The 27,893-nt window shown below is 37.9% G+C and overlaps 6 protein-coding genes across 9 annotated transcripts; 5 read left to right on the top strand and 1 right to left on the bottom strand.

The window, feature by feature from the left end:
- The first annotated feature begins 269 nt into the window (after positions 1-269).
- Positions 270-12,728, top strand: LOC109155706 (cytochrome P450 CYP72A219-like). Its single transcript, XM_019303329.1, has 6 exons — positions 270-411; positions 9,842-10,064; positions 10,134-10,351; positions 11,307-11,557; positions 11,643-12,030; positions 12,116-12,728. Exons 1-6 carry the CDS (start codon positions 346-348, stop codon positions 12,539-12,541), a joined length of 1,572 nt encoding a protein of 523 aa, XP_019158874.1. The 5' UTR covers positions 270-345; the 3' UTR covers positions 12,542-12,728.
- Positions 284-16,535, top strand: LOC109155708 (cytochrome P450 CYP72A219-like). The gene is made up of 6 exons (XM_019303331.1): positions 284-323; positions 14,255-14,565; positions 14,642-14,859; positions 15,181-15,425; positions 15,493-15,877; positions 15,952-16,535. The coding sequence occupies exons 2-6, from the start codon at positions 14,277-14,279 to the stop codon at positions 16,375-16,377; spliced, it is 1,563 nt and encodes a 520-aa protein (XP_019158876.1). The 5' UTR covers positions 284-323; positions 14,255-14,276; the 3' UTR covers positions 16,378-16,535.
- LOC109155705 (cytochrome P450 CYP72A219-like) lies at positions 2,260-4,355 on the top strand. The gene is made up of 5 exons (XM_019303328.1): positions 2,260-2,618; positions 2,683-2,900; positions 3,003-3,262; positions 3,339-3,723; positions 3,801-4,355. Exons 1-5 carry the CDS (start codon positions 2,330-2,332, stop codon positions 4,224-4,226), a joined length of 1,578 nt encoding a protein of 525 aa, XP_019158873.1. The 5' UTR covers positions 2,260-2,329; the 3' UTR covers positions 4,227-4,355.
- LOC109155715 lies at positions 4,301-27,893 on the bottom strand. Of its 3 annotated transcripts, none has more exons than XM_019303340.1 (5): positions 27,755-27,893; positions 26,432-26,922; positions 26,129-26,354; positions 25,471-25,992; positions 4,301-4,378 (listed from the first exon to the last, which is right to left on the bottom strand). In XM_019303340.1, the coding sequence occupies exons 2-4, from the start codon at positions 26,870-26,872 to the stop codon at positions 25,478-25,480; spliced, it is 1,182 nt and encodes a 393-aa protein (XP_019158885.1). In that variant the 5' UTR covers positions 26,873-26,922; positions 27,755-27,893; the 3' UTR covers positions 4,301-4,378; positions 25,471-25,477. The 3 variants fall into 3 exon arrangements, with proteins under 3 accessions (XP_019158885.1, XP_019158884.1, XP_019158883.1); XM_019303339.1 differs by having other exon boundaries at positions 26,432-26,883; XM_019303338.1 differs by lacking the exon at positions 4,301-4,378 and adding an exon at positions 12,704-12,759 and having other exon boundaries at positions 25,483-25,992; positions 26,432-26,886.
- LOC109155709 (cytochrome P450 CYP72A219-like) lies at positions 6,149-8,531 on the top strand. Its single transcript, XM_019303332.1, has 5 exons — positions 6,149-6,508; positions 6,598-6,815; positions 7,111-7,361; positions 7,440-7,824; positions 7,918-8,531. Exons 1-5 carry the CDS (start codon positions 6,235-6,237, stop codon positions 8,341-8,343), a joined length of 1,554 nt encoding a protein of 517 aa, XP_019158877.1. The 5' UTR covers positions 6,149-6,234; the 3' UTR covers positions 8,344-8,531.
- On the top strand, positions 22,359-25,431 carry LOC109155704 (cytochrome P450 CYP72A219-like). Of its 2 annotated transcripts, XM_019303326.1 has the most exons (6): positions 22,359-22,679; positions 22,763-22,980; positions 23,073-23,156; positions 24,058-24,302; positions 24,396-24,780; positions 24,859-25,431. In XM_019303326.1, exons 1-6 carry the CDS (start codon positions 22,406-22,408, stop codon positions 25,282-25,284), a joined length of 1,632 nt encoding a protein of 543 aa, XP_019158871.1. In that variant the 5' UTR covers positions 22,359-22,405; the 3' UTR covers positions 25,285-25,431. The 2 variants fall into 2 exon arrangements, with proteins under 2 accessions (XP_019158871.1, XP_019158872.1); XM_019303327.1 differs by lacking the exon at positions 23,073-23,156.

Below are 27,893 nucleotides of genomic sequence, written 5' to 3'. Positions count from 1 at the left end.
GGTAAAAGTTCAAAGTAAGAAATGAGAGTCTATGTAATATTTAAAAAAATAAATAAATAAATAAATATATATATATATATATATATATATATATATATATATATATATATATATATATATATATATATATATATATATATATATATATATATATATATATATATATATATATATATATATATATATATATATATATATCGAGGGGGCCACATTTTTTGACTTTTGAGTTATTAGTTATTATCGCCGTCGTCATCCCTGACGTTTCCGCCCAACAGTCTTCATAAGAAGAAATTTATATATGAAAGCCGGTTACCCGCCGTGAAATCAAGAACTCCCACAGTTCCGATGGCCTGGACGGAGATGGAGGTGATATACACCCTACTGGGAGTGTGCGTTTCGGTGGGTTTGTTGGTAATGAGAAAATGACAAAGGAAGAAGGAAGAAGCAAAAAAATATTATTTGAGAATATTTCTGATGATCAACGAAGAATGAACAAAGCCGAAATAAATAGAGCAGGCTACAACTAACTCCACGCTAGTTTGATGCTAGACTAGGTACAAAATCAAAACAATAATTTAAATGAATTCAAAATAACAAGAAATAGTCAAAAAACAAGAAATAGTCCATTCACATGCTGCTTCAATATCCCCGCAAGCTGGATCATAGATAGAATGTATGCCCAGCTTGGACGAACATGTTAAAAACAGCTGGAGCGTGAGGCTTGGTAAAGAAATTCGCAAGTTGATTGGAACTTGAAACATGCAAAACCTTTAAAGTCCCATTTTGAATACGCTCACGGACGAAGTGACAATCAACACCGATATGTTTGGTCCGCTCATGAAACGCAGGATTTTCAGCAATTGCGAGAGCAGACTGACTATCAGAAAACAAAACTGATGAGGATGATGGCACAATACCAAGATCACCAAGCAAGAAGAGCAACCATTGTATCTCACAGCTTGTAGTAGCAAGTGCTCTATACTCCGACTCGGATGATGAACGAGAGACAGTTTGCTGCTTCTTCGACTTCCAGGAAACTAAAGAATCCCCAAGAAAAACACAATAACCAGTAACAAATTTCCTTGTTTTAGGACAGGTAGCCCAATCTGAATCTGAAAAGGCCTTCAACTGAGAATTTGGATTCGGGAAAAACAAAATACCTTGGCCTGGGGATTTTTTAATATATCGAAACACTCTATGAACCGCCTTAAGATGTACCTCCGTAGGTGCACCGACGAACTAAGAGAGTTGTTGCACGGCATAAGTGATATCTGGGCGTGTGATCATTAAATACAACAACTTCCCTATAATTCTTCTAAACATGGTTGCATCACTAAGAAGAGGACTATCATCATGGAGGAGTTTAGAAAAAACAACCATGGGACTATGAACTGGTTTACAACCCAGAAAATCCATTTCTTCAAGCAACTCTAAAGCGTACTTGCGTTGACAAAGATTGATCCCATGAGAGCTACGTGCTACTTCGAGACCCAAAAAAAAACTTTAAAGGCCCCAAGTCCTTAATACGGAATACTGAATCCAAATGAGACTTGATTGCCCGAATCTGTTCAACATCACTGCTAGCAACCACGATGGCATCGACATACACCAAGAATGCAATAAAAGTCATACCTGATCCTTCAGTAAACAAAGTATGATCCGAAGAAGCTTGTGAAAAACCTTGGGCAAGCAATTTTGCGGTCAATTTTGCATTCCATTGCTTACTGACTTGCTTTAATCCATATAAAGACTTAAGTAGCTTGCAAACTTTTCCTGACTTCTTAGTTTCTACTCCGGGTTTCAGAGTCATATAAACCTCTTCATCCAAATCCCCATGTAAAAAAGCATTATTCACATCAAGTTGATGATTAGTTATTTTCATCATTGTGAGTCCTAATGAAGATGTCTAACATCAAAATTTTGTGTGAGAGAATAAAAGTTGGAAGTAAATTTGGGAGTAAGAGTAATATTTTCCAAGTAATTATATCACGTCCAATTTTTCAAGATAGAAGGAAAAAAAAAAGGTTCTATCACATGTATTCTCAAATTCTACTCTTTCACTTTTATTCGATGGCAAATAATAATAGGATATTTTCATCATGTGGATCTCAAAAAATGTATCTATTTGTGAGAGAGGTAAAAGTTGGGAGTAAGAGCTATGTAATATTTTTCAAAAAAAAACATAGGGGGCCACATTTTTTGACTTTTGAGTTATTAGTTATTATCGCCGTCGTCATCCCTGATGATTCCGCCCAACAGTCTTCATAAGAAGAAATTTATATATGAAAGCCGGTTACCCGCCGTGAAATCAAGAACTCCCACAGTTCCGATGGCCTGGACGGAGATGGAGGTGATATACACCCTACTGGGAGTGTGCGTTTCAGTGGGTTTGTTGGCGTTCGCATGGAGAGTGTTGGGTTGGGTGTGGTTTAAGCCGAAGAAGCTGGAGAAGTGCCTAAAACAGCAAGGCCTCAAAGGGAACCCCTACAGAATCCTCTCCGGCGACATGAAAGAGCTCGCGAAGATGACGACTGACGCTCTTTCCAAGCCCATGACTCTGTCGGATAACATAGCCCCCAGAGTCATTCCCTATTATGTTCACCTCGCCGACAAATACGGTATATATGTCTTTCATGCTTCCCATTCTGCGTGCTGTGAATTCAATTCAATGATGTTTTGCAGGTAAAAACTGTTATGTATGGATGGGTCCAATGCCAATGGTGTTCATCAGGGATCCTGAGCTAGTAAAGGAGGTTTTGAATAAATATGAACTGTTTCAGAAGCCTAGGAACAATCCACTGGGCAGGAAGTTGGCACGAGGACTTGTGAGCTATGAGAAAGAGCAGTGGGCAAAACACAGAAGACTACTCAATCCTGCCTTCTATTCCGAGAAGCTAAAGGTGTGTGCAATGTTTCTCAAGTTTTGTTCTGTTCTCTAAGACAATAAACATGATTCTGGACTAGATAATATTTTAACTGCTAGAAGTCTTGAATTGCAACAGCTTATGCAACCGGCTTTCTTGCTAAGCTGCTCTGAAATGCTGAGCAAGTGGGAAGGGATTGTGTATGGAAAAGGATCATCATCATCATCATCTTGTGAGGTGGATGTGTGGCCTCACCTTCAAGGCCTAACCTGTGATGTGATTTCTCGAACAGCGTTTGGGAGCAGCTATGAAGAAGGAAAGAGGATCTTTGAGCTTCTGAAAGAACAGGCCATGCACTTCATGGAAGCTGTGCGTCAAGTTTATATACCTGGATTGAGGTAAAATAACAAGGACTGTGAGTGAAATGAAAGTTTGTGGTTTAGTTTTCATTAACTTGTAATTAGTTTACTGCAGATTTGTGCCAACTAAGAGGAACCGAAGAATGAATGCCATTGACAAGGAAGTGAATTCATCTATCCGTGTTATTATAGAGAAGAGAATGAAGGCAATGCAGGCTGGGGAGACGAACAATGATGATTTATTGGGCATACTATTGGAATCCAACTTAAAAGAAATCAAACAGCAGGGGAACAAGGAATTTGGAATGAGCATTGAACATATCATCGACGAGTGCATCCTGTTCTATTTTGCAGGGCAGGAAACTACTTCTGTGATGCTGGTGTGGACTATGGTTCTACTCAGCAGATTTCAAGATTGGCAAGCTCGAGCTAGAGAAGAGGTTTTACAGGTTTTCGGGGATAAGAAACCAGATTTCGAAGGGTTGAATGACCTTAAAGTTGTAAGTATCATAAATTTTATATTTTATATATACTGCAGATCTTACATAGTGCTCGTTTTGTCATATCCTCCTTACAGGTGACGATGATTTTATACGAGTCTTTAAGGCTATACTCGCCATTACCTGGCATAGGTAGGAGGACCATGGAGGAAATGAAACTAGGAGAAATGGTTCTGCCACTGGGAGTACTGGTGTCGTTACCAACACAATTGATGCATGTTGACACTGAGATATGGGGTGAAGACGCTAAAGAGTTCAAGCCAGAGAGGTTCCGGGAAGGCATAATAAAGGCAACAAATGGCAAACCAGCATTCTTCCCATTTAGCGGGGGACCTCGAATCTGCATTGGTCAGAACTTCGCTTTGGTAGAGGCTAAAATGGCTATGGCTATGGTTCTGCAACGCTTCTCCTTTGAGCTTTCCCCTTCTTATGCACATGCTCCATTTACAAGGGTCACCACTCAACCTCAGCATGGTGCTCCTCTAATTTTGCACAGGCTTTAATATGCTATATATATATTATATGTTTCTTCCCAGTTCCCACTATTCCTCTCTGTACTACTGTACTATATAAACAGATAAATAATATGGTTTGGACAGGCAAGATTTAATGTAAGAACCCATTTCAGTTTAGAGCAATGTATGTTAATCACTATATAAACAAATAAATAATACATATCCTTGTGATCCTTTGTCAGCTAGGATCACAAGGTAAGAGTTTACCCGTGCACATCCTCGTTTAGTGACTGTAGTGACTGTGCGTTTTCCTGGTCGTTATACATGGTTGACAGTAGTACGTGTCCATCCTGAATCTCGGGTTTCTCTGGTCACCGAAAAAATGCATGTCATACATGGTTGAAAGTAGTGCACATCCTAATTGAACGAACCTCTTGTCATGTAACATATCCTCCTTATAGTGACAATGATTTTATACAAGTCTTTAAGGTTATACTCGCCGATAAATAAATACAATTCCAAGTTTTAATGTTTCAGATTAGAGCAATGTTAATCACTAAATCATTTAATTTGTATATTAGTAGTCATTCCATATTTTAGATGCATACTTGTTCTTGTTTAGTAGCCGATAATGTGTGTTCTAGGTGAATTTTGTCTTATGATCCCAATCAGTAAAGCTAAACTTAGAATTTTATAATTATCAAATTAATTGTCTGATCAATTTGACTGAAATCACCTTTGTACTTTTATAGCAATAATTGAAAAGAAGCAATAAATGGTCCGCCGTATATGTATTAGAAAGCTCACTCTAAGGATAAGGTTTTATTTGATTTGGGTTTTATCTGGATGATCACCATATTTATACAATGGTTGAAATCTTGCGGAAAAAATCTCACCAATGAGATTGCGAGTTGTTATATCATGGACTAGAGTTCATCTTACAAGGTGGATTATGGTTTTAAATGACGCATAAATTGTGTATTTTTAATATTGAAATTGTAAATTATTAGAATATAAATTGTGTTTTTAAGTCAAAATACATAACAGTTGTAGAAGAGAATTAGCGAATATAATACAAAGTCATCAAATATTAATTTGTTAATATTGTGTGACTGCAGTATTTAAAAGAAACTTGTGAATATAAAACAAGATAATCAATTACAACTACAGTATATGAAAGGAACTTGTAAATATAAAACAGGGTAATTAATTACATATATGTTAACATTGTGTGTTCGTAGTATAGAAATTGAAGCGTTATGTTGTGCATCCATATGCACCATGCATGGTGCATCCAGATGCAAAAACGACGTCGTTTTGACGTTTAACTTGAAAAAAAAATAATCAGAATTGCATAACTACACATCCATAATTTCATAACTATACATCCAGAATTACATAACTACACATCCATATTTTCATAACTATAAATCCAGAATTGCATAACTACACATCCATAACTTCATAACTATACATCCAGAATTGCATAACTACACATCCATAACTTCATAAATATAAATCCAGAATTGCATAGCTACACATCCAGAATTGCATAACTATACCTCCAGAATTTCATAACTAAAAATCCAGAATGAATAAACTAAAAAAATAAATAACATAATGTTGTTGCTGGGAATCGAAACTGTTTTTTTTTTTAAAGTAAAAAACGCATTTTAATGCAAAACGACATCGTTTTTGCATCATCCGTACAGTGCATACGGATGCACAACATAATTTGCCATAGAAATTATAAATTTTAAAAAGATAAATTCTTAACATTTATGATATAAATTGTGAATATTTGGATAGAGTCGCAAGATACAGACCAGGTCCACATAATAATTTGCTTGAGAATAGCCAAAGTAATTTTCTGTATATCACATCAGAAAGTAACACTTTCCAAGGTAAAGGGACAAAATAAAATAAAAGGGGGCCCACAGTTGGACGGATACATTTTGAGTAATCGTCATCCCTGACGCGTCCGCACAACAGTCTTGCAAATATAACTCCCACCGTGAAATCAAGAACGCCCACAGTTCCGGTGATATCGACGGAGATGGAGGTGATATACACCCTACTGGGAGTGTGTTTTTCAGTGGGTTTGTTGGCGTACGCATGGAGACTGTTGGATTGGGTGTGGTTTAAGCCGAGGAAGCTGGAGAAGTGCCTAAAACAGCAAGGCCTCAAAGGGAACCCTTACAGAATCCTCTCCGGCGACATGAAAGAGCTCGCAAAGATGGCGAGTGACGCCATTTCCAAACCCATGGCTCTGTCGGATAACGTAGCCCCGAGAGTCATCCCGTATTTTGTTCACCTCGCCGACAAATATGGTATATATGTCTTTCATGCTTCCCATTCTGCCGTGAATTCCATCCATGATCCATCCCAGAATTCTATTCAATTCAATGATGTTTTGCAGGTAAAAACTGTTATGTATGGATGGGTCCCATGCCTATGGTGTTCCTCAGGGATCCTGAGCTAGTAAAGGAGGTTTTGAACAAATATGATCTGTTTCAGAAGCCTAGGAACAATCCACTGGGCAGTAAGTTGGTACGAGGACTTGTCACCTATGAGAAAGATAAGTGGGCAAAACACAGAAGAATAATCAATCCTGCCTTCTATTCAGAGAAGCTAAAGGTGTGTGTAATGTTTTTATGGAGATTCAGACCCATATGTTCTAGACTGCACATTTATGTTTATATATTATATGCTCAACAGATTCAATTGTAGTTCGTTGTATTGTTGAATTGATGTAGAATTCTAGGACAAATAGTCTAAATGCGCTTTGATAAGGCGGGAATTGTTGCCTTACGAACCACAAAATGACCATATCATTGACCTATTAAACTTGAATCACTATAATGGAAAATGTGACATGCACCACTGGACTATAGATAATATTTTAACTGCTAGAGCTCTTGAATTGCAACAGCTTATGCAACCGGCTTTCTTGCTAAGCTGCTCTGAAATGCTGAGCAAGTGGGAGGGGATTTTCGATGGAAAAGGATCATCATCTTGTGAGGTGGATGTGTGGCCTGACCTTCAAGGCCTAACCAGTGATGTCATTTCTCGAACAGCGTTTGGGAGCAGCTATGAAGAAGGAAAGAGGATCTTTGAGCTTCTGAAAGAACAGGCCATGCACTTCATGGAAACTGTGCGTCAAGTTTATATACCTGGATGGAGGTAAAATAACAAGGACTGTGAGTGAGAAATGAAAGTTTGTGGTTTAGTTTTCATTAAATTGTAATTAGTTTACTGCAGATTTGTGCCAACTAAGAGGAACAGAAGAATGAGCGCCATTGAGAACGAAGTGAGATCATCTATCCAGGTTATTATAGAGAAGAGAATTAAGGCGATGCAGGCTGGGGAGGCAAACAAGCATGATTTATTGGGCATATTACTGGAATCCAACTTCCAAGAAATCAGACAGCAGGGGAACAAGGAATGTGGAATGAGCATTGAACAGATTATCGACGAGTGCATGCTGTTCTATTTCGCAGGGCAGGAGACTACTTCTGCGATGCTGGTGTGGACTATGATTCTACTCGGCAGATTTCAAGATTGGCAAGCCCGAGCTAGGGAAGAGGTTTTGCAGGTTTTCGGGGATAAGAAACCAGACTTTGAAGGCTTGAATAACCTTAAAGTTGTAAGTAATACTCCGTATTCATTTCATATGTGGTTGATAGTAGCTAGTGCTCATACTAAACCTCGTTCGATTTTGTCCTATCCTCCTTTACAGGTGACAATGATTTTATACGAGTCTTTAAGGCTATACCCGCCAGCCGGTGGACTAGCTAGGAGGACCATAGAGGAAACGAAACTAGGAGAAATGGTTCTGCCACCGGGAGTAATGCTGTCATTATCGATATTCTTGATGCATCTTGACACCGACATATGGGGCGAAGATGCTAAAGAGTTCAAGCCCGAGAGGTTCAGCGAAGGGATAATGAAGGCAACAAATGGCAAACAAGCGTTCTTCCCATTTGGCGGGGGACCTCGAATATGCGTTGGTCAAAACTTTGCTTTGGTAGAAGGTAAAATGGCATTGGCTATGATTCTTCAACGCTTCTCGTTCGAGCTTTCTCCTTCTTATGCACACGCTCCATATTCGAGGGTGACCACTCAACCTCAGTATGGTGCTCCTCTAATTATGCACAAGCTTTAATATAATATGCTTCTTCCCAGTTCTCACAAATCCACCAATATGTAGGCTTGAACCAAATTTCTATATGTTCTGTACTATGGAAACTTAGTTTACTGCAGACTGAATCTACCCTTTTATATGTATACACAAATAAATATATAATATGCTTTGGACAGGCATGATTTAATGTGAGAATTCATTCCAGTTTAGAGCAATGTTAAGCACTATGAACAGACTAGATAGAATGAAGGAAAATCATTTGTGTATATATAGTCATTCTATATTTCAGATCAGATGCAATGGAGTCTCACAAATGGGAAGCTTGTTCTAAATGCTCTGTTTCAAATGGAACATCTAAAACTTAGGTCTCAAATAGTGATGACCCAACTAACTTCTAAGAAGATTGAAGAAGGCTTACATGCATTTGTATCAATTGGCAGTGTATGAGCTACTACTTGAGAATATAAATCCTATTTCATAGAAAATATAATAGACAACGAATAAAATGACGTCGTATTTATAAAACTAATCATGTCGTTTCCTCACTTTTTTTTCAACAACCCTCAACTAGACCGTCTAGAGTCTAGACTCACTTAGCTTGAATCTTTCAATATACATAGACACACAGATAATAAGAAAAATGCATCTGAACGATTGAACCTCTCCTATAATTCCCCTCTCATATTCTCCTCATGATGTGACTTTCATTCATTGGGTGTCTGTGAATTAGCTGACCTACCACTAACTAATTGAAAAGAGAATTTGATAACCAATTCAATAATGATGCAGACACTACATTAGAGATAGATTGGATAAGAAAAATAAGAAAGACATTATTTTCAAATGTTGATCTCTGTTTTGTTAAGCATTCTGCTAATGTAGTGGGCTAGTGGCTTACTTATTAGCTAGGGATGCTAATTTGATGTTAGAGAGTTGGTTTTGGTTTGATACAGGTTCGTCTTTTATTTTTCGCGCGCGTTGTGTAATGACTTGAGAAATATATAATTTTTTTTTAAAAATTACTCTAATAATAATACAAATGTCTTGACATCCAAATAAGCAAGAAAAACATGAAGTGTCAGCATATATAGTAACTACTTGATAGTTATACTTGTAATAAGTGGTGAAATAAGTTGAATTGCACTTTCCTCAAACTTAATTACATATTTTGAACAAGTTAAAAGACTTGTTTGAGCCTTATCCCTTTTTATAAATATCAAATTATTTAAGATCATTTCTAAAAAGTGAAAATGCATGCCCGGATTTCAAGTTTTAACTACACAAAAGGAAAGTTTTTGCAACATGAAAGTGATGAAAGGACCGAATGGAAGGGAGCCCAAACTTGGACGAATCCGTTTCGAGTCATTATTATATTATCGCCGTCGCCATCACAGCACTCTTAGCCGCTTGCTATATAACACCCGCCGTGAAATCAAGAACGCCCACAGTTCCGATTGGCTCGCCGGAGATGGAGGTGATATACACCATAGTGGGAGTGTGCATTTCAGTGGGTTTGTTGGCGTACGCATGGGGAGTGTTGGATTTGGTGTGGTTTAAGCCGAAGAAGCTGGAGAAGTGGCTTAAACAGCAAGGCCTCAAAGGGAACCCCTACAGAATCCTCTCCGGCGACACGAAAGAGTTCGCAAAGATGACGAGTGACGCCATTTCCAAGCCCATGGCTCTGTCGGATAACGTAGCGCCGAGAGTCAACCCGTATTTTGTTCACCTCGCCGGCAAATATGGTATGTTTTTCATGCATGCTTCCCATTCTGCTGTGAATTCGATCAATTAAATTCAATGATGTTTTGCAGGTAAAAACTGTTATGCATGGATGGGTCCTATACCTATGGTGTTCCTCAGGGATCCTGAGCTAATCAAGGAGGTTTTGAACAAATCTGATTTGTTTCAGAAACCTAAGAACAGTCCACTGGGGAGGAAGTTGGTACGGGGACTTGTGAGCTATGAGAAAGAGCAGTGGGCAAAACACAGAAGACTAATCAATCCTGCCTTCTATTCAGAGAAGCTAAAGGTGTGTTTAATGTTTCTCAACTATTCAATTAAAAGTCTAAGTGTAAGTTGATAGTTAGACTGCACATTTATGTTTATATATTATCACGGTTGCTGTAGGGGCTAGGCGCTAGTCGGGCGGTCGGGCAGCGTCTAGCGCCTAGGCGGAATCTAGGCAGGCGGACACCAAAAAAATTTAAAAAAATAGTGACAGATTTGTAGTTTGACAATTTTAATGAGCATGTTTTCAACATTCAATCAAATAATTAAAACCTCCAAATAAATGAAATAATGATAATTCATCATAATAATATTAAAATCAATAATTAATGAAAGACGAAATCGGACAAAATCAGACGAAATCGGTCAAAATCGAAAGAAATCGGCTGACTCAGTTGAGTTGGCCGATTTTGGTCAAGTATAGGCCAAAACGGCAAGAATGGGTGCCGCCTAGCACCTAGGCGGCCGAGTTTTGCAACTATGTATATTATATATGCTCAACAGATTCCATTGTAGTTTGTTGTCTAGTTGAATTGATGTAGAACTATAGTAGAGAGATTGTCTCTTACTCTATTCGAACATATTGATGGTGTAAAAGTGGTGGAGTGGCCTACTAGCCTAGGGTGGGAATTGTTGCGTTATGAACCACAAAATGACCATCATTGACCTATTAAACTTGAATCACTATAATGGAAAAGGTGATATGCACCATGGACAAATTTTGACTTATTTGACCATTATTAATTGTTTGAGTGTTTGACTTGGTTTAAAAAAAAAAAAAAAAAAAAACTACTCAACGCGACTTTTTCAATTAGCTTACAGTTATAGCCTATCAGCTAAACAGCTAATTTACCAAACATCTTTCTACAATCAGCTAATGTTATCAACTAGTTATACCCTCTAATTAATCCAATTAGCTAACAACCATTTACCAACCAATATTTTAACTGCTAGAGTTTTTGATTTGCAACCAACAGCTTATGCAACCTGCGTTCTTGCTAAGCTGCTCTGAAATGCTGAGCAAGTGGGAAGGGATTGTGTATGGAAAAGGAACATCATCTTGTGAGGTGGATGTGTGGCCTGACCTTCAAGGCCTAACCTGTGATGTGATTTCTCGAACAGCGTTTGGGAGCAGCTATGAAGAAGGAAAGAGGATCTTTGAGCTTCTGAAAGAACAGGCCATGCACTTCATGGAAGCTGTGAGTCAAGTTTATATACCTGGATGGAGGTAAAACAACAAGGACTGTGATATGATAGAAATGAAAGTTTGTGGTTTAGTTTTCATTAACTTGTAATTAGTTTAATTACTGCAGATTTGTGCCAACTAAGAGGAACAGAAGAATGAGCGGCATTGAGAACGAAGTGACATCAACTATCCAGGTTATTATAGACAAGAGAATTAACGCGACGCAGGCTGGGGAGGCAAACACCAGACATGATTTATTGGGCATATTACTGGAATCCAACTTCCAAGAAATCAGACAGCAAGGGAACAAGGAATGTGGAATGAGTATTGAACAGATTATGGACGAGTGCGTGTTGTTCTATTTTGCAGGGCAGGAGACTACTTCTGCGATGCTGGTGTGGACTATGATTCTACTCAGCAGATTTCAAGATTGGCAAGCTCGAGCTAGGGAAGAGGTGTTGCAGGTTTTCGGGGATAAGAAACCAGACTTTGAAGGCTTGAATAACCTTAAAGTTGTAAGTAATATTCATTTCATACATGGTTGATAGTAGCTAGTGCTCATACTAAACCTCGTTCGATTTTGTCCTATCCTCCTTACAGGTGACAATGATTTTATACGAGTCTTTAAGGCTATACCCGCCAGTATCTGGACTAGCTAGGAAGACCATAGAGGAAACGAAACTAGGAGAAATAGTTCTACCACAAGGGACAATGCTGATGTTGCCTACACTCTTGATGCATGTTGACACCGAGATATGGGGCGATGATGCTAAAGAGTTCAAGCCAGAGAGGTTCCAGGAAGGCATAATGAAGGCAACAAATGGCAAACAAGTATTTTTCCCATTTGGCGGGGGACCTCGAATATGCGTTGCTCAAAACTTTGCTTTGGTAGAAGGTAAAATGGCATTGGCTATGATTCTTCAACGCTTCTCGTTCGAGCTTTCTCCTTCTTACGCACACGCTCCATATTCAAGGGTGACCACTCAACCTCAGTATGGTGCTCCTCTAATTATGCACAAGCTTTAATATAATATGCTTCTTCCCAGTTCTCAGAATCCACCAATATGTAGGCTTGAACCAAATTTCTATATGTTCTGTACTATGGAAACTTAGTTTACTGCAGACTGAATCTACCCTTTTATATGTATACACAAATAAATATATAATATGCTTTGGACAGGCATGATTTAATGTGAGAATTCATTCCAGTTTAGAGCAGTGTTAATCACTATGAACAGACTAGATAGAATGAAGGAAAATCATTTGTGTATATATAGTCATTCTATATTTCAGATCAGATGCAATGGAGTCTCACAAATGGCAAGCTTGTTCTAAATGATATACCTTAGGCATAAAAAAATGAGCCTCTAAACCAAATAAAATCAAAAACTAACTCTAAAATTTAAATAATAAGTACAATACCGGTTAACCTTTCCTAAATTTCTCCCATCATCATATTCTTCAATTCTCATAATGTGACTTTCATTCATTGAGTGCCTATGAATTAGTTGATCTATCACTATTAAAAAGAGAATTTAATAACCAATTAAATAATATCGCGCTACATCATAAGAGATGGATTGAATAAGAGAAATAAGAGACATCTAACATTACTCAATAATAATAGAAATGTCTTGATATTCAAATAAGCAAGAAAAATATGAAGTGTCATCCAACATATACAGTGATTATTGTAAGATTTTTCTTAATAATATATATATATATATATATATATATATATATATATATATATATATATATATTTATTCATTTATTTATTTATTTATTTTAAGTAGTTTGGTTATATATATAACCAAACTGTTTGGTTATATATATAACCAAACTTCTTATATATATTAAGTAGTTTGGTCATATATATAACCAAACTACTTATATATAAAAGTAGTTTGGTTATATATATATGACCAAACTACTTATATATATTAAGTAGTACTACTTAGTATATATAAGTATAGTTTGGTTATATATATATATATATATATATATATATATATATATATATATATATATTAGGGCCTTGTGTAAGTTTACTATGCTTATTAAGTAAATTGGTTAGACTAAATAACTAGGAGTTGTTAGTCAATCAAACTCTGTGCTTAATATAAACATGGATTATATTGATGGGATAAAGGATATTCATTATATAACACATTCAGTTACGGTATTCATGCTGCTCAGTAGACGCCTATACACCATATGTGGTTCTAGTCTAGTATGAGTTAAAATATGGTTAACAGTCTATCGGTCTTTAAGAGGTAACACAATAAGAACATCAACGGTAACACAACAAGAACATCAACTGTAATTGGAGATCAACACAACTATCACGACTATTGCTTCCACTTATACAAAGTTAGGTTTTTCGTATACTGTTTTATTCAGTATAGTTAGATTATTTATATCTATAATGAATTACTTGATACTTATATATACTTGTAATAAGTGGTGAAATAAGTTGAATTGCACTTTCCTCAAACTTAATTACATATTTTGAACAAGTTAAAAGACTTGTTTGAGTAATTGAGTCTTATCCCTTTTTATAAATATCAAATTATTTAAGATCATTTCTAAAAAGAAAATGCATGCCATCAGTGAGCCGAAACTTGGGCGAATAGGAGGGAGCCCAAACTTGGACGAATCAGTTTCGAGTCATTATTATCAACCGTCGTCATCCCTGACGCGTCCGCACAGCACTCTTAGCATACCACCCGCCGTGAAATCAAGAACTCCCACAGTTCCGATGGCCTGGACGGAGATGGAGGTGATATACATCCTACTGGGAGTGTGCGTTTCGGTGGGTTTGTTGGCGTACGCATGGGGAGTGTTGGATTGGGTGTGGTTTAAGCCGAAGAAGCTGGAGAAGTGGCTAAAACAGCAAGGCCTCAAAGGGAACCCCTACAGAATCCTCTCCGGCGACATGAAAGAGCTCGCGAAGATGACGACTGACGCCCTTTCCAAGCCCATGACTCTGTCGGATAACATAGCCCCCAGAGTCATTCCCTATTATGTTCAACATGTCAACAAATATGGTATGTTTTCCATGCTTATATATCCTTCTGCTGTGAATTCCATCCCAGAATTCAATGAAGCTATGATCTTCTGCAGGTAAAAGCTGTTATGTATGGATGGGTCCAAGGCCTATGGTGTTAATCAGGGATCCTGAACTAATAAAGGAGGTTTTTAACAAACATTATCAGTATCAGAAGCCTGTGACCAACCCACTAGGCAGGAAGGTGGCAAGAGGAGTGGCCACCTATGAGAAAGATAAGTGGGCAAAACACAGAAGAATAATCAATCCTGCCTTCTATTTAGAGAAGCTAAAGGTGTGTGTAATGTTTTTCAACATGATAATATTTTAGGATAATCCGCCAAATTGGTTACAAGTTCGACTCCTAACAAGAGGAGCCTATTGGGCTTCTCGATTTGAGTCTGTCATGAACAATTTAGACTAGTTTAATCTTTGTTGGCTAGGTCTCAAGACTGTATTTATCCCGTTACCCTTGGATAGTGGCGGCTAAGTCACAAGACTGGATTTACCCAGTCATACTGGGATAATGACTGCGAGTTTTTCTCGTCACTCAAAAAAGAAAAAAAAACTTAGATAACATTTTAACTGTTACAACTCTTGCAAGTTGCAATAACAGCTTATGCAACCGGCATTCTTGCTAAGCTGCTGTGAAATGCTGGGAAAATGGGAAGGGATTGTCTCAGGAAAAGGATCTTGTGAACTGGATGTGTGGCCTGACCTGCAAGGCCTGAGCTGTGATGTGATTTCTCGAACCGCGTTTGGGAGCAGCTATGAAGAAGGAAAGAGGTTCTTTGAACTCCAGAGAGAACAGGCCATGCACTTCATAGAATCTTTGCGTCAAGTTTATGTACCTGGATGGAGGTAACATAACATAGGCATAGATATTAGATAGTATATGAGTTGTCATTAACTAGAAAAGTTAGTGCAGATTTGTGCCAACTAAGAGGAACAGAAGAATGAATGCCATTGAGAATGAAGTAAATTCATCAATCCGGGGTATTATAGACAAGAGAATGAAGGCGATGCAGGGTGGGGAGACAAACAATGATGATTTATTGGGCATATTACTGGAATCCAACTTACAAGAAATCAGACAGAAGGGGGGAAAGGAATTCGGGATGAGCATCGAAGATGTGATCGAGGAGTGCAAGCTGTTCTACTTTGCAGGGCAGGAAACTACTTCGGTGATGCTGGTGTGGACTATGATTCTCCTCAGCAGATTCCAAGATTGGCAAGCCCGAGCTAGAGAAGAGGTGTTGCAGGTTTTCGGGGATCAGGAACCAGATTTCGAAGGATTGAATAGCCTTAAAGTTGTAAGTATTCTAGACACTTACATAGTTGACAGTAATGCTCATCCAGATAACCTCATATGATATCCTCTTTACAGTTGACAATGATTCTATACGAGTCTTTAAGGCTATACCCGCCATTAATTGGCGTGGATAGGTGGACCGTGGAGGAAACTAAACTCGGAGAAACAGTTCTGCCACAAGGGGCAATGGTGATGTTGCCTATACTCTTGATGCATGTTGACAGTGAGATATGGGGTGAAGATGCCAAAGAGTTCAAACCAGATAGGTTCAGGGAAGGTATAATGAAGGCAACAAAAGGTAAACAAGTATTTTTCCCATTTGGCGGGGGACCTCGAATATGCATTGGTCAAAACTTTGCTTTGGTAGAAGCTAAAATGGCTATGGCTATGATTCTGCAACACTTCTCGTTTGAGCTTTCTCCTTCTTACGCACACGCTCCATATTCAATGGTGACCACTCAACCTCAGTATGGTGCTCCTCTAATTATGCACAAGCTTTAATTTAATATGCTTCTTCCCAGTTCTCAGAAATCCACCAATATGTAGCTTAGGCTTGAACCAAATTTCTATATGTTGTGTACTATGGAAAGTTTACTGCAGACTGAATCTACCTTCTCTATGTATAAACAAATAAATATATAAATAATATGCTTTGGACAGGCATGGTTTAATGTGAGAATTCATTCCAGTTCATCACTATGAACAGACTAGATAGAATAAAGGAAAGTCATTTGTGTGTATATATATGCTCAGTGGCAGAGCCACAATAGGTAAGTACATGAATAAGTAATTAAATTGTTTAGTAGATGAGTGGGTTCAACCTTGAGTATGACATGGAGTGTCACAGTTTCAAATCCCACCTGTTGCATTTTATTATGTTTTAGCTTTTTATCTTTATTTTAGCTCTTCTCACCCTTTAATAAATTAAATTTATTTTTTAATTCTATTTTTTTTGCATGTATATTTTAGCTTCTATCGATTATGCTTTATATTTTGTCACAAATATTTTTATAATATTTCAAAGTGTTTTAAAATTTCACCCTATCCAAGTATAGTTTTGGTTCCGCCCTTAACTATCTTGTAGTCTATCATAAATATTGTATTATAATTTATAATGTATTTGAACCATATTATAGATGTTTGATATTTTGTCATTGACAATTCTAAAGTTCTTGGCGAATTTTTCAGACAAAATTGTGAAAGATGTAATTTTTTTTTAGAAGTGATATCTCGAGTTAACTTGTTCTAATTTTCTAAATCCGTCATTGTATGCGCTAAGGATCCTATGAGAACAATACTAGAGAAATAAAAATCAATATAAGTCTTAAAATTCGACAAATCTAATCAATTTTTTTAAACCCGGTGGTATTTTTGTAATTATTATCAACTTTAATATGTAAACTTGAACACTTAAATACAGAGTATTTATCAACTAAATATGCAAACGTAGTGCCAATGGCCTAGAGCCCGGAATTCCGCCGTTTGGGAGGGCAGCGTACCACTTCCGCAGAGGGTTTTGGAGGTCATTTCTGCATGCATGGAGGCAGGTCCATCTCCCACGCACACTAGCCGCTCTAGCCAACACCATAACTGCTCAGCTGCATTCGGACTTGCCTATGTGCTTCTTCGACGCCAGCTTTTAGCGCTCTTTGGGGAGAGCGGCGTTTGGGGCAGTTCTGTTCTCGCCCACCTCAGGTTTCATAGCAGCATGCGGCGGCCCCCTTCCGGCGTGCTCCTCACCTCTCATGGCAGAGTCAATGGCGTGTAAGGAGGGAATGCCGTGGCTTAAAGATCGTGGTATACTAGTTGTGGATCTCCACACGAACTGCTCGGAGCTTTGGAGTTGTTTATCTACACAAGCGCATATTCTCTCTTATGTTGGTTTGATAATTGATGAGTGCAGGACTGCTATTTCCACTTTTAATAATTGCATTATTAGTATCGTTCCTAGATCAGCTAATGTTATAGCTCATTCTTTAGTTGTTGCAGCCGTTTCACAGGCTAGCACTTTGTACTAGGACTCGATCCCTTCATACTCTATTTCTGCTTTATTACCTTAATGCAAGTTGTGTTTTACTTTCAAAAAATATGTAAACCTAATGGCAATAATATTGTGGTCTAGTGACATGAAGTGACTCTCCTAAATGGGAGGATATGAATTGGAGTCCTCATCAATAAATGTGGCTTTCATGAGGTGTCGCTACATATATTCTAATAATACGACAAATGTCTTGACATCCAAATAAGCAAGAACAAATTTAGAACAAGTTAAAACACTTGTTTGAGCCTTATCCCTTTTTATAAATATCAAATTATTTAAGATCATTTCTAAAAAGAAAATGAATGCCAGGATTTTAACTAAACAAAGGAAACTTTTTGCAACATGGAAGGAAGCCCAAACTTGGACGAATCAGTTTCGAGTCATTATTATCGCCGTCGTCATCCCTGACGCGTCCGCACAGCACTCTTAGCCGCTTGCTATGTAACACCCGCCGTGAAATCAAGAACACCCACAGTTCCGGCTGCCCTCGACGGAGATGGAGGCGCGTGATATACACCGTACTGGCCTGGGAGCTTGCGTTTCAGTACGCATGGGGAGTGCTAGCTGGGTTGGGTCATGGCCTCATGGGTGTGGTTTAAGCCGAAGAAGCTGGAGAAGTGCCTTAATTAGTGTCACTTCGTAAAAAAAATGTCATAATTGTGATGACAAAAAAATAGTGATGACATATTTGTGCTACAAATTTTCCCTTTGCAAAATTGATTTCTTCTCCTTTAAATATTGTTTTTGATTTAAAGAGTTTCTTTGCATACAATTAAAATAAATCACTTTTAACCAGTTTGGTTGGTATGAATGGTCAGGCACTCTTATTCCTTAAAAAATAGTGGAGAGTTCGAACCGTTCTTGTATGAAATGGTCAGCATTTTGTCCCTTAAGTGGAACGACCCGGTGCGAACAGAGGACACCTCGTAGTCTAACTCAGAAAAGGAGAAAATTTTAATTTTGGTCTACGAACTATTAGAGTTGTGTTAATTGCAACACTTGGCTTTTAAAAATGTTAATTTAGTACTTTGACTATGCAATTTCTATCCATTTTGGTCACGCCGGCCAAATCTCACCTGAAAAATCTAACATGTCAAATAATGAGGGTATTTTAGTCATTTTACTCTCTTTTCTTTCTTCTCCGATGAGCTTCTTTCAATTTTCGGCGACGATTTCTTCTATGATGACCTTCTCCGACGCGAGAAAAGATGGATATTCGCCAGTTTGTTGCAACTCCTCCGCATCGAGTCGGCATAGTTGTTATTCTGAGTCCTGGGAAGCCCGATTATTGAAGCTCTGCGACTGCGCGAACCTCTGCGAACTCGAATTCGAACTTGAGTTCAAATTCGGGTTCGGGTTGAGACCTTTGCCGGACTCCTTACGCTCCAAAAAAGCGTTGCGATCGAACCAATCAAACTCGGCATCTTTCGATATCAAGAAGGATTCCGGCAGAAGATCTGGAGCCACTCTCTTTTCGTAGTCGTCGATGGAATCATCACTTTCGACTCGGCCGTCTGCGAAGGTTTCACATGCAATTTTCCGGTCAGTTCCGCCGCCTGCACAGGCGGAGACTAGTGTTTCAAGATCAACTTGAGGCATTGTTGAGGGAGAAGGTTATCGGAGAAGAAATCGTCACCGGAAATTGAGAGAGACTCATCGGAGAGGAAAGAAATGAGAGTAAAATGACTAAAATACCCTTATTTTTGACCTATTAAATTTTTTCGGTGAGATTTGACCAGCGTGATCAAAATTGATAAAAATTGCATAGTCAAGGTACTAAATTAGCATTTTTGAAAGTCAAGTGTTTGCAATTAACACAACTCCAATAGTCAGTGGACCAAAATTAAAATTTTCTCAAAAAAAAAATCTAACAATTCAAAAATAGAAAATGACAATAAACATAATTAAAGAATAAAAAAAGTTTTTGAAAAGAGTGAAAAATGACAATAAATATAATTAAAGAATAAAAAAGTTTTTGAAAAGAGTGAAAAGTGACCATAAATATAATTAAAGAATAAAAAAAAGTTTTTGAAAAGAGTGAAAAAGTGAAAATAAATATAATTAAAGAATAAAAAAAAAGTTTTTGAAAGAGTGATAAATTTTGATTCTTATATAAAAATTAGCATTTTGTATGTTCGATGCGTGAAAATTCATGTTCAATATTAAAATATTAATAAATATAAATAATTAAAAATTATAATTTGAATTATATATACATAAATAATATATGTATTTTGTACACACATATATAATTTATCATTCATAGAAATTTAATTAAAATATAATTAAGAATTAAATTAATATATAATGATTTTAATAAAATGATAATTAAAAAATAGACAAAAATATTATGGATATACGTGTATGGTAATAATGATGTGTTATTAATGTTAGAATTAAAAACTAACGGTATTATTGATAAGTGCTTATTTGTCTATATTTTTCTTCCTTTCACTAAGTCATTTTGCTTATAGATCATTCCAAATTTCATGAGATTATGATTAAATTGTGTTATTTTGCTAGGAGTTTTGTTTGGAAACAAAGATGAGTATTTTTAGGCATTTTGGTGGACATTGGAGTCAAATGGAGCATTTTGGATGCATTAGGAGTCCATGGGAGCCAATGAGAAGTTAAGAGGATGGACAATATACTTCCAAGGGAGCCTAAGAGTGGTGTATTCAATGGTCTTAGTCATTTGGGCAAACCAAAACAAAAGATGAGCAAAAGATCAAGACATTGTAATTTTCGCTCATTTCGGACACTGTTCGGTTTTTTGACCATATCTCGGCCTAGAAATGTCCAAATGGAGTGATTCTTGCACCATTGGAAAGCCAACTTAAAGGGCTACAACTTTGTTGAAGACCATAAGTGCCAGTAAAATGGTTTTAAATGAGAAAAATAGCCTAGAAGTCAAAACAAGTGCACAGAATTCTGTTTCCAGCAGCCTCGTACGCCCTGCCGTACGCCCATACGCATGCCAGTACGCATCTCTTCTCCCTGATCCAGTTTTCACTGGAAATGTACCAAAAATCGTACCCCCTAGAGTACGCCCATCCCTGAGGGCGTCCCAATCTGCTCTGCTCTATTTAGGCGCGTTTTTGTGTCATTTCAACTTGGTTTTGACTCTTGTTAGAATCCTAGACACTCTCTTTCATTCTCCTTCATATTTTTAGGTTAGATTAGACTTAGATTTATGTTTCTTAACACATTTCAAACTTGTATTGAAGGATCTACACTTGGATTTCAAGATTCTACCATCATTTCAATAGATAATCTTCTTTTCCCTTTTATCTCTTTATATTGCAATGTTTATGCTTTACACTTATGTTTTTGTGTTCTTTATGCTATTTAATCATGAGTAGTTAGTTTATGGACTTGAGTTAGGGTTGTATTATCTATCTTGATGCTTGATTTGTGATTATTGCAAAAGGGGGAAGAACACTACTTAGGGTTCATGTGTTTATGAAGGTGTTGTGTTTATATCTTGTTAATGTTTTATGTACACATTCATTAGCTTATTTTTGGAGGATTCCTTGCCTCAACGAGAGTTGGATGATGAATCCAAGCCACCCCTTGCATAGACCCGATTTTTTCCTACGAAAATAGGGGAAATTGGGGGCTTTAGATGCTCTGTGTGCTTGATGGACTTGGAATTGATTCACCACGAAAGTGGGGCAATTCCTTGTTCTAATCCTTGTTTATTAATCACAAGAATGGTTCGTAGACTAGGATACCTACGCGCATTCCCTCTTAATTCCTTGGTTGTGTGATTTTCCCCAATCCTTAGGTTGTGCTATGCATCTAGAAGATAATGCTCCCTAGCTTGAGTCCTATTTATTTATTTTGTGTTTATCTTTGTGCATATGTGTTAGTCTTATGATTTCCTTAAACTTGTAATTTGCTTAGCTTCTTGTTGATTTCCTTATGCTAGTGCCTATTTTCTTGTGATTGCATATTGCGTGCCATATCCCCCAATCACCTGAGGACGATATAACACACCCGAGCTCACATCTTATTTTTGCTACATCAATTATAGCGGTGCAATGATAATTTTGTCTAATAGCATTGAAATGTACAACATTTAAAGTAGAATGTACACATTTATTTACATACAAAAAGATGAACATAAATCAAGGATATAATCTTAATTTAAATTAAACTTATTATGTTTTTAGAAATTACGACTTATAAATTTAGTTCTTGCACACCTTCTTAGTCAAGTTTATTGTACATAAGCAAGAGTTTAACCCTTTTGTATAAAATTTCAAAAAAAAAAAAAAAAAAAAAAAAAAAAAAAAAAAAAAAAAAAAAACTCTTTTGTATAATTTAACGGGGCTTTTAAAAATGTAAACATTTATTCAATTGAGTGAGTCATGTGATCGCCGTCGTCATCCCTTACGTGTCAGTACACCAGTGTTGTTTGTGTTGATATATATAACACCCGCCGTGAAATCAAGAACGCCCACATTCCCGATTGCCTCGCCGGAGATGGAGGTGATATACACCCTACTGGGAGTGTGCATTTCAGTGGGTTTGTTGGCGTACGCATGGGGAGTGTTGGATTGGGTGTGGTTTAAGCCGAAGAAGCTGGAGAAGTGGCTTAAACAGCAAGGCCTCAAAGGGAACCCCTACAGAATCCTCTCCGGCGACATGAAAGAGCTCGCGAAGATGACCACTGACGCCCTTTCCAAGCCCATGACTCTGTCGGATAACATAGCCCCCAGAGTCATTCCGTTTTATGTTCAACATGTCAACAAATATGGTATGTTTTCCATGCTTATATATATGCTTCTGCTGTGAATTCCATCCCAGAAGTCAATGAAGCTATGATATGATCTTGTGCAGGTAAAAGCTGTTATGTATGGATGGGTCCAAGGCCTAAGGTGTTAATCAGGGATCCTGAACTAATAAAGGAGGTTTTAAACAAAAATTATCAGTATCAGAAGGCTAGGACCAACCCACTAGGCAGGAAGGTGGCAAGAGGAGTGGCCAACTATGAGAAAGATAAGTGGGCAAAACACAGAAGAATAATCAATCCTGCCTTCTATTCAGAGAAGCTAAAGGTGTGTGTAATATTTCTCAACTTGATAATATTTTGAATCAAGTTGGTTAGTTGACTTGGTAACTATATGGTTACAAGTTCGATTCCTAACAGGAGAAGCTTATGTCAAGCACCTTGTGTTCAGCAGCTCTGTGGGGTGCTTCCCTTGAGGGAAAGTCACAGGGTCGAACTTCGGTGGTACGGTATTGACTCTTTAAGCTGCAGTAGTTAGAGAAAGTATAGAACAGATACTAATATATAATAGAGTCAGGAGAAGCTTATTGGCCTTCTCAATTTGAGTTAGGCTAGTTTACCTCATTGTGATCCAGTCGTTCTATCGTGGACCGCGGTGCATGTGCACCGCAGTCAAAACAACGCTGTTTCTTTAAGTAAAGAAATGGCGTGCCGTTAGTTTTAACGGAGCGCGTATTTTGTATATGTTAATTACCAACTGACACTATAGTATATCTAAACCGACATTGCCTCACGTATTATTTTTATATTATCAAATGAAACTGCAATTATATCAAAATGATACTGTAGTTGTGGTGAAATGAAACTGCAGTGTATATAAAATCAACCTGAATAACATTTCACATATTTGAGTGTATATTGTACAACAATGAAGCTGTAATTATATCAAAATGATCATGTAGTTGTGTTTTAATAAAACTATAGTTAAATAAAATTAAATAACATTTTCACATATTTGAGTCTATAAATATCGAATGAAATTGTAGTTATATCTAAAAGAAAATGTAGTTGTGTTGCACCGAAATTGCAGTGTATACAAAATGAAAATGAATAACAGAGTTACTTTTTGCGGAATGGAGGGAAATAGATGCCGTTCTTTTCATTAAACAAAACAACGTCGTTTTGATGCGTGGTGCATAATCAATTATGCACCACGGTGCACGATATAATTTGCCTATATCCTTTGTTGGCTAGGTCAAAAGACTGTATTTACCCAGTTACCCTTGGATAGTGGCGGCTAAGTTACAAGACTGGGTTTCCTTAGTCTGAGTTTTCCTCGTCACTCAAAGAGGGAAAAAAATAAAAAAACTTGATAACATTTTAACTGTTACAACTCTTGCAACAGCTTATGCAACCGGCATTCTTGCTAAGCTGCTGTGAAATGCTGAGCAAGTGGGAAGGGATAGTCTCAGGAAAAGGATCTTGTGAACGGGATGTGTGGCCTGACCTGCAAGGCCTAACCTGTGATGTGATTTCTCGAACGGCGTTTGGGAGCAGCTATGAAGAAGGAAAGAGGATCTTTGAACTCCAGAAAGAACAGGGCATGCACTTCATAGAAGTTTCGCGTCAAGTTTATGTACCTGGATGGAGGTAACATAACAAACAGATGACAAACAGTGTCACATAATAGGCATATATATTAGATAGTATATGAGTTGTCATTAACTAGTAAGGTTAGTGCAGATTTGTGCCAACTAAGAGGAACAGAAGAATGAATGCCATTGAGAAGGAAGTGAAATCATCAATCCGGGGTATTATAGACAAGAGAATGAAGGCGATGCAGGGTGGGGAGACGAACAATGATGATTTATTGGGCATATTACTGGAATCCAACTTACAAGAAATCAGACAGCAGGGGGGGAAGGAATTCGGAATGAGCATCGAAGATGTGATCGAGGAGTGTAAGGTGTTCTACTTTGCAGGGCAGGAGACTACTTCGGTGATGCTGGTGTGGACTATGATTCTCCTCAGCAGATTCCAAGATTGGCAAGCCCGAGCTAGAGAAGAGGTGTTGCAGGTTTTCGGGGATCAGGAACCAGATTTCGAAGGATTGAATAGCCTTAAAGTTGTAAGTATTCTAGACACTTACATAGTTGACAGTAATGCTCATCCAGATAATTAACCTCATGTGATATCCTCTTTACAGTTGACAATGATTCTATACGAGTCTTTAAGGCTCTACCCTCCAATAACTGGCATGGATAGGCGGACCGTGGAGGAAACTAAACTAGGAGAAATAGTTCTGCCACGAGGGGCACTGCTGATGTTGCCTACACTCTTGATGCACGTTGACAGTGAGATATGGGGTGAAGATGCCAAAGAGTTCAAACCAGACAGGTTCAGGGAAGGTATAATGAAGGCAACAAAGGGTAAACAAGTATTTTTCCCATTTGGCGGGGGACCTCGAATATGCGTTGGTCAAAACTTTGCTTTGGTAGAAGCTAAAATGGCTATGGCTATGATTCTGCAACGCTTCTCGTTTGAGCTTTCTCCTTCTTACGCACACGCTCCATATTCAATGGTGACCACTCAACCTCAGCATGGTGCTCCTTTAATTATACACAAGCTTTAATATGTTTCTTCCCAGTTCCCAGAAATTCCACTAATATGTAGTCTTGAATCAAATTTCTATATATTTTGTACTATGGAAAGTCTACTGCAGACTGAATCTACCCTTCTCTATATATAAACAAATAAACAATATGCTTTGGACAGGCAAGATTTACTGTAAGAAATCATTTCAATTTAGAACAATGTTGAACAGACTAGACAGAAGGAAAATCATTTGTGTATAAATAGTCATTCCATATTTCAGATGCAATAGAGTCTCGCAACTGAGAAACCTGTTCTAAATGCTCGGTTTCAAATGGAATGTTTAAAACCTGTGTCTCAATATGCATCTGTTGCTGTTCGGTTTCCAAAGGTGGCATTGGATCTTCCTGTGGCAATCCAGCTTCTTGATTGTACATTTTAAAGATCCAGTCTTTGGGATTCTCCTCGCAGATGAAGTTGTGTATGGCGCATGCTGCTACAACGAGCTTCACCTGTGTTTGCAGAGGGTAAGAAGGAGCGGCCATCAGAATGGGAAAACGCATCTTCAGTGCTTCAAAAGTGCGGGCAGTAACACTTCGTAGCAAAGAGTGTCGATGATTAAAGAGCTTTTTGGCATCTTGAGGAAGGAAACCACCGTCGAATTCAAGAAAGGCATAAGAAGAATCGGGATATGGAGCGATGAAACCTGGGATGTTTGCATATTTAGCATCCACTAGGTAGTATTTACCTGAAACCCATTAATAAATCTCTTATCACCAATGTTGAAAAAATCGTTAGGCGCGGCGCCTAGGACGCCTAGGAGGCCGCCCGCCTAGCGCCTAGGCGCGATTTTTGCAACAGTGCTTATCACTAAAAAGGCATACCTTCAGGCACTTGAAGCTTATTCCGTCTTGTCAGAGCAGAATTTAGAACTCGCATATCTGGTGCCGAACCTTCCCAACCAGCTAATACATAATGGAATTTCATATCAAAAGAGCACGCTGCAATAACATGTTGTGAGAGAACGCCATTCTTATCCCGAAAAGGCCCTTGTTCATCGACACCTACTGTCACAGGGAAATGTATGCCATCAACTGCCCCAACACAATCCTGATAAACGGTTGTAACATGTAAGGATCATTGTAGTTGATCATAGTAGAAGATACAATCAAAATGAATCTATTTACCTTAAAATACGGATAGAATTGAGGATCGTCTTGAATTTCTGGTGGAATGTCAGACCCTGGAGGCTTAAAGAGATCCAGTGAAATGGTCATGATTGCATTCAAAACATTGTTAAAATGGCGACTGATGGTTTCGCTTGAATATTTGAAAAGCTCTTGAACTGCACGGGTTCTCAGATTGCGACCAAGAATGAACATAAATATAGCTACTTGCTCCTCGATCTTGATTCTATTCGTGTGGCGTAAGAGGCCCCTTGTTTTTACCATATCACACAACTTGTAGAAAACATGTTTATCCATACGAAAGTTCTCCAAGCAGACTTCGTTTTCACCCTTGAGAACAGCATCTACAAATTTAGTACCATGAGATGCTAAAGAATGGCTCGGTTCCCTTGATATAGAGGTCTCTAAAGTGTCATCCTTTGCATCACCTGAGCTCTCCATGGCAAAGCAACCTTATGCATCCACAAAAATTCCAAATAAGCATAATTTCACTGTAAAGAAACATAAAGACCAATCCAGTGAAGAACATTAAAAAGCTTTTCAAAGTCTATTAAAAAAAAAAACGAATTTTACATCCCTTGGGAAGAATTCTGGTCTTGCCCACAAAAGGAAAAATTCCCTCGCCCCCAAGGCCCCTACACCCTAGCCCGACAGGATAATGAAAGGGTAAATTATGGTGACTCAGCCGCCCATTAGGTGGAATGACCAGTGTCGGGTGCCCATCAACGGCTGCTAAGGCTCGATTATGTTTCTTTGCCCACAATCTACCACCTAGAACCAACTAAGCTATCCGCGTGGATTGACATAAACTAGTGTGGACAATGTGGCTTTTTGGATTGAAGTTTGGCCTTGAAAGATCCCAAAAGAAGCATCCATGTATGGAGGCTTCTTTGCAAAAACAGAATCTAGGTTACACTAAACCAGCAATTTTGTGTTCACTTCAAACTCCATTACACAACAAAGTGATCCATACCCAGAAGGCCAGAAACTATCTGCAGATTGGTACCAACAATAATGATAGAAGAGGGGCACTGCTAAACCTAAACAATTTGTTATAGTTTTGTTTTCACACTACTAAATAATAATTCCTACACAGCTATAATCATACTGGAAATACAGAACTGAAGAGACACACATGGCACAAAGATGTAGACAAGTTCTCCAATAAAACATGAATCATCTGGCGTTCAAAAAGGTGTCTTTAGAACCCTAATTACACCATTGTCTTCAATTAGTTGACTTCTAAGCACATGACAGAAAACTGAAACTCCAAGAATTAGAAAAAGATCAAATTTTTTTGAAGCCCAAATTTAAGCTGCGTACCTAGAGTGCTGTCTTTCTGCTTTTTCACATTCCAAAACGTTGAAGCTGCGGTGGATGATTTGATGGCTTTTTTTTTTTATTCTTAAGAAAAAGTATTATGAACTTCTGGGGTTCGCACTCGAATGTATACCCGACCCGA

The sequence above is a fragment of the Ipomoea nil genome, unplaced genomic scaffold (genome assembly GCF_001879475.1).
Source record: "Ipomoea nil cultivar Tokyo-kokei standard unplaced genomic scaffold, Asagao_1.1 scaffold2704, whole genome shotgun sequence".
NCBI lineage: Eukaryota > Viridiplantae > Streptophyta > Magnoliopsida > Solanales > Convolvulaceae > Ipomoea > Ipomoea nil.
The sequence above is the reverse complement of the archived record's forward strand: the minus strand, read 5'-3'. Positions and strand labels throughout refer to the sequence as shown.

Coding starts and splice junctions, on each gene's coding strand:
- LOC109155706 (XM_019303329.1), top strand. CDS start 346: ATGGCCTGGACGGAGATGGAGGTGATATACACCCTACTGGGAGTGTGC. Junction 412..9,841: donor GCGTTTCGGTGGGTTTGTTG/GTAATGAGAAAA, acceptor GTGGGTTTGTTG/GCGTACGCATGGGGAGTGTT. Junction 10,352..11,306: donor TCTATTCAGAGAAGCTAAAG/GTGTGTTTAATG, acceptor TGCAACCAACAG/CTTATGCAACCTGCGTTCTT.
- LOC109155705 (XM_019303328.1), top strand. CDS start 2,330: ATGGCCTGGACGGAGATGGAGGTGATATACACCCTACTGGGAGTGTGC. Junction 3,263..3,338: donor GTTTATATACCTGGATTGAG/GTAAAATAACAA, acceptor AGTTTACTGCAG/ATTTGTGCCAACTAAGAGGA. Junction 3,724..3,800: donor GGTTGAATGACCTTAAAGTT/GTAAGTATCATA, acceptor TCCTCCTTACAG/GTGACGATGATTTTATACGA.
- LOC109155709 (XM_019303332.1), top strand. CDS start 6,235: ATGGAGGTGATATACACCCTACTGGGAGTGTGTTTTTCAGTGGGTTTG. Junction 6,816..7,110: donor TCTATTCAGAGAAGCTAAAG/GTGTGTGTAATG, acceptor GAATTGCAACAG/CTTATGCAACCGGCTTTCTT. Junction 7,362..7,439: donor GTTTATATACCTGGATGGAG/GTAAAATAACAA, acceptor AGTTTACTGCAG/ATTTGTGCCAACTAAGAGGA.
- LOC109155708 (XM_019303331.1), top strand. CDS start 14,277: ATGGCCTGGACGGAGATGGAGGTGATATACATCCTACTGGGAGTGTGC. Junction 15,426..15,492: donor GTTTATGTACCTGGATGGAG/GTAACATAACAT, acceptor AAGTTAGTGCAG/ATTTGTGCCAACTAAGAGGA. Junction 15,878..15,951: donor GATTGAATAGCCTTAAAGTT/GTAAGTATTCTA, acceptor TCCTCTTTACAG/TTGACAATGATTCTATACGA.
- LOC109155704 (XM_019303326.1), top strand. CDS start 22,406: ATGGAGGTGATATACACCCTACTGGGAGTGTGCATTTCAGTGGGTTTG. Junction 22,680..22,762: donor TCAACATGTCAACAAATATG/GTATGTTTTCCA, acceptor GATCTTGTGCAG/GTAAAAGCTGTTATGTATGG. Junction 24,303..24,395: donor GTTTATGTACCTGGATGGAG/GTAACATAACAA, acceptor AGGTTAGTGCAG/ATTTGTGCCAACTAAGAGGA.
- LOC109155715 (XM_019303340.1), bottom strand. CDS start 26,872: ATGGAGAGCTCAGGTGATGCAAAGGATGACACTTTAGAGACCTCTATA. Junction 26,355..26,431: donor AATTCTATCCGTATTTTAAG/GTAAATAGATTC, acceptor ACCGTTTATCAG/GATTGTGTTGGGGCAGTTGA. Junction 25,993..26,128: donor TAAGCTTCAAGTGCCTGAAG/GTATGCCTTTTT, acceptor AATGGGTTTCAG/GTAAATACTACCTAGTGGAT.